This window comes from Amblyomma americanum, chromosome 1 (assembly GCF_052857255.1).
Source record: "Amblyomma americanum isolate KBUSLIRL-KWMA chromosome 1, ASM5285725v1, whole genome shotgun sequence".
Classification (NCBI taxonomy): domain Eukaryota; kingdom Metazoa; phylum Arthropoda; class Arachnida; order Ixodida; family Ixodidae; genus Amblyomma; species Amblyomma americanum.
Genome location: NC_135497.1, coordinates 499,965,557 through 499,973,045, shown reverse-complemented (window position 1 = coordinate 499,973,045; position 7,489 = coordinate 499,965,557). Strand labels below are relative to the sequence as shown.

Below are 7,489 nucleotides of genomic sequence, written 5' to 3'. Positions count from 1 at the left end.
GACTAAAAGGTTTCACGGAAACATGTCGCCCTCGCCGCGAGGCCTTGCCTCGCACTCACCTTCGATGCCGACGGCCTGGCTCGGAGAGGCGTATTCCTCGGCAGTCGTCGGTAGTCCGTGAGTGCAACGGCATCCATGCGTCTCCGGTAGACGGTCAAAATCACAGCAACCCATTGGAAACGCGCACAGAGGCAGGTCCAGCACCACTTCCGCTTTTACGGCGAAAATAAGCTCTCGCTCCTAGCAAACACGAAGAATGACCGGCGGTCTTCGTCGGTGGCATTTTTAACCGCGAATCAGCCACTTGCGCATGCCCACTACTGTCGACTGCAGGCCTTTTCAATGGCGGTCGGCGCTGACTCACTTATCAGCGATAGAACTGTGGCGCCACTTCCATGGGCAGACTGCGCGTCGTCGCTTTTCTTGCGGCCAGACTTTTTTGTTTGTTTGTTTTCCTTCTGCCGCAGGCGCAGCTCGATGAAGTGATACCAAGACTGCTTCAGAGGCGCAAGTTTCGGCATGCATGCGCACTGTAGAGATTGGGCGACGTTTATCGTGTTTTTTTGATCCTGCGCTTAAAACAAAACGTACTAAAAGGATATGAACCATTTTCGCGTCCCTTCGTGTTAATTGAAAGAATCTAATGGGTTTCAACTTCCGTAGAGTGAGCGAAGTGCCTACAAAGCCATAGAGACAGTTGTGCGTAATACATCCCAGTGCACGTTAAAGAACCCCAGGGGGTCGAAATTTCCAGAGCCCTTCACTACGGCGTTCCTCATAGCATTGGATGCTTTGGGACGTTAAACCACCATAAACCATCTATACACTCAATTTTCCTGATTTCTTCTGCAGCGGCTTTAGACTGGTCGTGCTGTTAGCTCTTGCACAAATGAGAACGTGAAGAGACAAGACTGGCGTCAGCTACTAACTGATTATAGTTGATAGTTACTGAGTTGCAGTTCTTAGTTGGCGCCAGCCTGTCTCTGTGTGAAGAAATAGCGAGATGGTTTGGTTTAGGTTTATATTGGTCTATCCTCCCAGAGCGACTCGGGCTATGAGACGCCGTAGTGAAGGGCTCCGGAAATTTCGACCACTTGGGGTTCTTTAACGTGCACTGACATCGCACAGTAAACGGGCCTCTAGAATTTCGCTTCCATCGAAATTCGACCGCTGCGGTCGGGATCGAAACCCACGCCTTTCGGGTCAGCAGCCGAGCGCCAAAGACTGCAGAGACTGCATTGTAGAAATGCGGAAGCATTAGCGTTTGCCGCTATGTCGGTGGCTCAGCCTTTCAACACCTACTTTCCCTCTCCGTTAACATCCGATCGCCACTCTTCGATCTCCGATGCTATCACTAGACGATGTGTACTTTTTGTTGCTGTACTCTGATTGGTTGTAGGCATGACATCATCCATACGTCTGATGACGTCACAATATTTTGGCGTCACATGGCCTCACTGATTAGTTCCATTGGCTAATCCCATTAAGTCCGTAGTATATACGCCAGGTGTCGCAGCTAAATGACACCAAGCTTTAAATAAAAGACGAGTGTTCTAGCCCAGTGAAACCACCAGTGAAACCAACTGAGGGTTGTTCAGTGTCGCATGGCCTAGTCAGAAGTATCCTTTTTTCGGTCTTTAAAGTCAATTAGATGGGTCTAGATAGCCGATTTTATAGCTATTGAGGAAAGAAGTGTCAATGGAAAAGTTGCAGATCATCTCGAAAAACAGCTAGCAGCGTTGTTTCCACCAAGGTACGATTGACGTAGCTTCATTTACTGGCTTTAAAAGGAAGCCATCCCGTAAACAGCTGTTGGCTCACATCTCCGCCCCAATGTGCACACAAAGGCTCATCGGGGGGCTCTCTTCAGAAGAAAAAAGGATTTCGTTCTCTAACACATATCTTGCGAGGTTCAAGTTCCACCGTTGTCGCGTGGTGTTGTCTATTGTGCGAGTTATGGTTTAAGGCAGGTAAAAAACTACTTTACGTAAACGGTAACTTTGCACGAACGTTTGCGTCAGCTGATTTTAAGTCAAAAGTTGAAAAGTTAGCTAATTAGACATAATTATTATCTATGAATAACGAAAAATGTACTGCTATGTCACGCGACTGTAAACAAACCACTCTGGATTTCACGCCGCTGGAACATTCCGTGGTTGGTTACATTCAGCTTGGTTAGATTCAGCTAGGACACTTCGTGTTTATATATATATATATATATATATATATATATATATATATATATATATATATATATATATATATATATATGTGTGTGTGTGTGTGTGTGTATGTATATATACACACCTGGGATGGTTCCTTACAATCGGTTGGGCAGCCTGCCACAAAGCAGGCTTCAGACAAACGTACGAACACACTATGTCTTAATGCCCGGAATGGCCACTATTCATGCTCCCGCACTGAAACCGGAGGCCTGAACACAATGGACTAAGTAGCTCTCCCCCCCTTTCTTAACGACATTGTGCCCTTTTTTGCAATGCGCAGGTTCCCCGTGTTATTGTGCGCATGCTCACCAGTCTGGCGGTGATCGTGGTCGGCATTCACATGTACGCGCGCACAGCAGATATGACAGAAGACACACACTCGGTTGGTGGGAACCAAGTCAACAAGTTGCGCAAGCCTGACCCGCGCATCTTCGACCTGACGCTAGGCCCGCCACCTACGGATGCACCTGCGCCTCACCAGGTGACTCGGCTGCACTATTCAAAAGTCTTGGACAGGTATTCATTTATTCGGAACGCCGTGGTCGTGGAGATAGTGTGCTGCATGATGGCTTGCGGCAAACAGAACTTAAATGATTTTAGTCACCCTTGTTAGGGAGTGAGCTTGCAGCACGCCGTATAGGTCACGCTAGACTTAACTTTGTTCTCTTTGGGTTTTTAGGCGAATACTCACCTACTGGCGAATGCTCACCCACTGGGTTTGTAGGTAACTTGGGCTGATCGAGAGCACTATTTTTTTTAACTCCTCTGATTTATGGCGCTTTCTAGATATATTTCTATTTAAGAGGAAGATTAATCTTTTTACACTTGTAGTATAGGCGAGATGATTTGATCGGTGTTGGTTGTCGGCCTTACGAGCACTGCAGTCATGAAGCCTTGAATACAGCAATCTACTCATAGCAGGAGCAACTGCGACTACATTAGGTATCAATAGACTTTTCCTAAAAACGTATGGCTAATATTAAAGTTATTTATTTCTAGGGCTCCTTGAAGATGAAAGATGCACCCAGTTCACCCGAGACGCATACCACCACCCAACCGCCAACGGAAACGCGTTCACCAACAACTGAGAGCAGCGGAGGCCATACGACCCGCACTACCAGCAAGACCAGTCTTGGGAACATGACCACTGAGAAGCCGACGCCGACACGGGTGCCCGAGCAAACCACAGCGCCTGATCGGTCACCAGGCGCGAACGAAACGGCTTCAGACAAGCAAGGCATGAAGGATCCACCCGTCCCTACTACTAACGTCAGTGATTCCCCCGTGCGTATTGCAACTAAACGAAGATAAGCGCACGCGAGTGGTGCTGACTGGTAGGATACACCCGATGGTCAAGTAGTAGTAGGGGTTGATTAAAATAATAATAAAAATAAAGGAAAAGGTTTTCGCTAACCCCGCCATCTGCCACCGATACTGAAGCACCTAAGCTTGGACAGCGGAAATAAAGGATAGCTGGCAGAATGGACAAATGAAATGAGAGAGGTGAGGGGACAGGCAGAGAAAATAGGGTGGAGAGGTAGTATACACAAAAACAATTTACGCAATAATAAATATGTACAGGTTGCGCGCGTGATTAGTTCATGATGAAGCATCGAAGGTCAAGGTAGATTACCACCTTCAAAAACTAACGCACAACTATGTTTATCATGGCTTTCATTTCCTGTTTTGAACACGTAAATCGATTGCCCGCCCTCAAGAATTATGAGTCCTTAGTTCCGTCACGTACAGCTACCCTCTGCGGAGAATGATTAGGAAACGTCCAGACGGTTGTGGGTCGCGCAGATTTCATTTTCCGTACATTTTAATATTGTGTGTAATGCAAGCCATTATTAACTTTAGTTCTACTACACCAAACCAAGTATTTTCTAAACACCCGTGGCCACAAATATAAGGAATATGTCTAGTTAGATGGTGAAAAAAATCCCAACGACCCATCTCGATGTTTTATTAAATGCTGTTTCTCGTCCCCTCCTGGAAGAGTTAATTGATTTTTTGTATCTTAGCAACTGACTGGCGCCTAGTAAAGCATTTTGAAATTAGCTTTACAACCACAAAAAAACAACTATGGCTTGAAGGTTGCATTAAACATGTAAGACTAATTATAAACGACGCGTACTAAAAAGAACCGCTCGAACCATAATGCTTGTTCAAAAAGAAATAATTTCCTTCGTCAACTTTAAACATAAGCACAAAACGTATCACAAAAATCAGAGGTAGCATGCATGTATACAAACTCCATCAACATGGACGGCGAGGTGTGTTACAAACAACTAGAAAGGTTTAATTGCACCGTATTGTAGTGAGAGACCTTTTTGGGGAGTGGAATAAGCGACGGAGTTGGGAAAATTGCGAGTTTTCATCGCACGTGACATTGCAGTTGAGTTAAAACGTGCTTTTGCCCGTTGATACACAAACTGAAACGAATCCCGCCAATTTTATTTTTTGCCTAAGGTAGTCTGAAAACTCCTCCTGAAGATAGAAAATATTTCACAAAAGTAGCTTAAGCCTCATTTTGGGCTGCCAGGAACGTTTACCAGTGACTTTTTTTGTCACACTGCAGAAGGTAGTTTATTCCTTCTATTCTCTTAATTCTTCTGTCCACGTTAGGTACGCTGTTCGTTAGATTTCGGTAGATTTTTTTCAGTTTTTAATGGACATGTAACGCAGTGTCTAGGAGAGCCTCAAACTGAATTCATTTTATCTTTTTCGGCAGTACTGTCTGCATAGTGACATGGGGCTAGTTTCTTCTGGTCTCAGCAGAGTTTTGACATATATGTGCCAAAGTGTAATACAAAGGTCCTAAAAAACGTCTTTTACTGCATAGGACACGATTAGCATTGTTCTGCGGTATAATATTGTTTCATTTTTAGCAATTTTCTCGAGCTCAACTTCTAGCACGGAGCAAGTCAAGTCTTCCTCCGTGGCTTCTAGACTTGCGCGCCGTAAGGCCGTGACAGTGCCATGTGTACCCGTTTGTCTTCCACGGAGGGCGGTATATTTTGCCTAACAAGCCTGATTCAAACCACTGATTTTAACTCGACCTAGAGCAAGTTTCAAAGCAATAACATGCGTATCAAAGACTGTAACGTATCTGAAGTCCACGCTAGGCTGAAATAAAAATCATAACGCATTTTTGCAATCTAAGCCTAAAATATATTGACTTCAGTCTCGAGGCAGACCAGTGTTTCAGTTCGGCTAGTAAAGTTTTTCGGCATTTCCGCACACCACCGGCTTTGGAGAGAATATGTCTTTCGCTCCGCAAGTACCTATCTATGCCTGTTCTTTATCCTCTATATCAATGAACCATCGGCTGTTGAAACAAGTTTGGAAAAGTCCTTCCCCATTTCGGGCTCACAGTGTTCACGCGATATGACCCCAGCCTATTAAAAGTGTTTTTAGACTTAACGCAGTATTAATGGCGGAGCGTATGCAGCGACGAAGAAGGGAGAAATAAGGTTTTTTGCGCTGGAACATTAGGCTGCAGCAGCAATATTCCTCTCATATCCTGACGGTAGTGCGGAGAGATAGGAAGAGGTAATCTGAAAAAAATTGCCAGTTATTGTAGAAAAACATAGTTCTACTTTCATCTCTGAAGAATGTTCACTTACGCTAGTGTTCACTCGTAGAGTTTTCAGCAAAGCAACCGGATTACTAATGCGATCGTAACCGCTGCCGACCGTAATATTACTTTCAACAGCTTTTCCGCTCCGTCACTCCTGGAAAGCTTGCCAAAATTAACAGTTCTCGCCTGTTTACACACATCATATTCTTAACACGGAACATATCCGTGAACATATATCCTTTGGAGCGAGTTCGTTCGGCATGTTCTTAATCATAATCCGCCGGATGGTCAACAAGACTAAGTCAAGAAACACACGGATCGGCTCAAGGTTCATCCATCCGTATGCGTGCTTCTTCACTTTTGGGAAGCACATGACAAAAGTAACACATGAACCTCGCAAAAATATTTGATGTCCACTCGGGCCATGAGCTCCGTAGCCTATATATTTGGGAAGGAAACTGTGCATCTGCCCCAGTCAGCACTAGCGCTGCTTATGTGCTCAGTACCATCCACTGCCCAGTAACTTACCATGGTAGAGAGCCACGCTAGGAGCGGATAATCAAAGCTTACTTCTCCGCATGCAGAGCAGCAACGACAAGGATGGCACAGTCTGCCCAACCGTCCACAAGTCCTTCTGCAATGTCAACGGAGCGGCGCAGTTCTTCTATGACCCGGACGAAGGATCGTGCCTATCTGCGACAGTGCAGAGGGCTCACGTGTGCAACCGCAGTCCGAACCAATTCGCCTCCATCGAGGACTGCTTGGCGGCCTGTGTCAAGGGCCGGTGGGCTCCTGAGCACCGTTGCGTTCAGAAGCCGCGGTTCGTAGCCTGCACTGCTGAAGACGCTCGCGGTGACTGGTGGTTCCACGACGGCCGCAAGTGTGTCCCATGGTCCTTTGCGGGTGGCAGATGCCCGCTGGCCTCGGCACCCGTCTTTGACACTGCGGCCGTGTGCGGCGCGCAGTGCAACGATTCGCGGACACGTCGGGAGCGGGGATGCCTGCTGCCGGTGTCACAGTTGTGCGAACCTTCGCAGCTTCGCCTTCCGTTTTTTGCCGCTCTGTCGGTGACGGATAAAGGCACCGCGTTCCAGTGTCACAGGGTGGAGTGGGAATTTCTGCTTCGACACCGATGTTTATTGGGCTCCAACGCCTTCGTCAACCGGGATGAGTGCCACGAAACCTGTCGCCGTCGAACGCGACAATATTGACTGTTTTGTAGCGCTTCCTTCGGGAGTTGTCAAGATCGACATGAGCTCAGCTCCTATATCTCTCTTAGTACAACAAAGCACATTATTCTTCGACACCTTGGATTTGAAGGCTTTTCTTCGCTTCCAATGTGGTAGCGTTTCTAAGAGTGAGTACCATAAATGATACTTTTGTTTTTACACGTTCACAATGCTACCTTACTTTAGCGCAATTCAGATCTTTTCGGATGTCCAGAACGAATAATCGCAAATTTCATCATTTCGATTCAAAACCCCATGTTTATACATTACTGCAAGGGTAAGCTGACAGTAAAAACGGCAGAAATTCTGCATAACTCGATTAGGAGCCACGTTCCTTAATTACTGACAACGAATACTTAAGAGGGGGCGCTTGGTTCTACAGCGTCACCTGCACAACATGTGTTGCCTGGACATACGACTCCGGGTGACGTCGCAGCGCCTAGTTAGAAAAC

At 46.3% G+C, this 7,489-nt stretch overlaps 1 protein-coding gene across 1 annotated transcript; it reads left to right on the top strand.

Moving 5' to 3' along the window:
* Positions 1 to 643: 643 nt before the first annotated feature.
* LOC144127834 (uncharacterized) lies at positions 644 to 7,019 on the top strand. The gene is made up of 4 exons (XM_077660793.1): positions 644 to 664; positions 2,506 to 2,706; positions 3,225 to 3,509; positions 6,393 to 7,019. Exons 1-4 carry the CDS (start codon positions 644 to 646, stop codon positions 7,017 to 7,019), a joined length of 1,134 nt encoding a protein of 377 aa, XP_077516919.1.
* Positions 7,020 to 7,489: the final 470 nt, after the last annotated feature.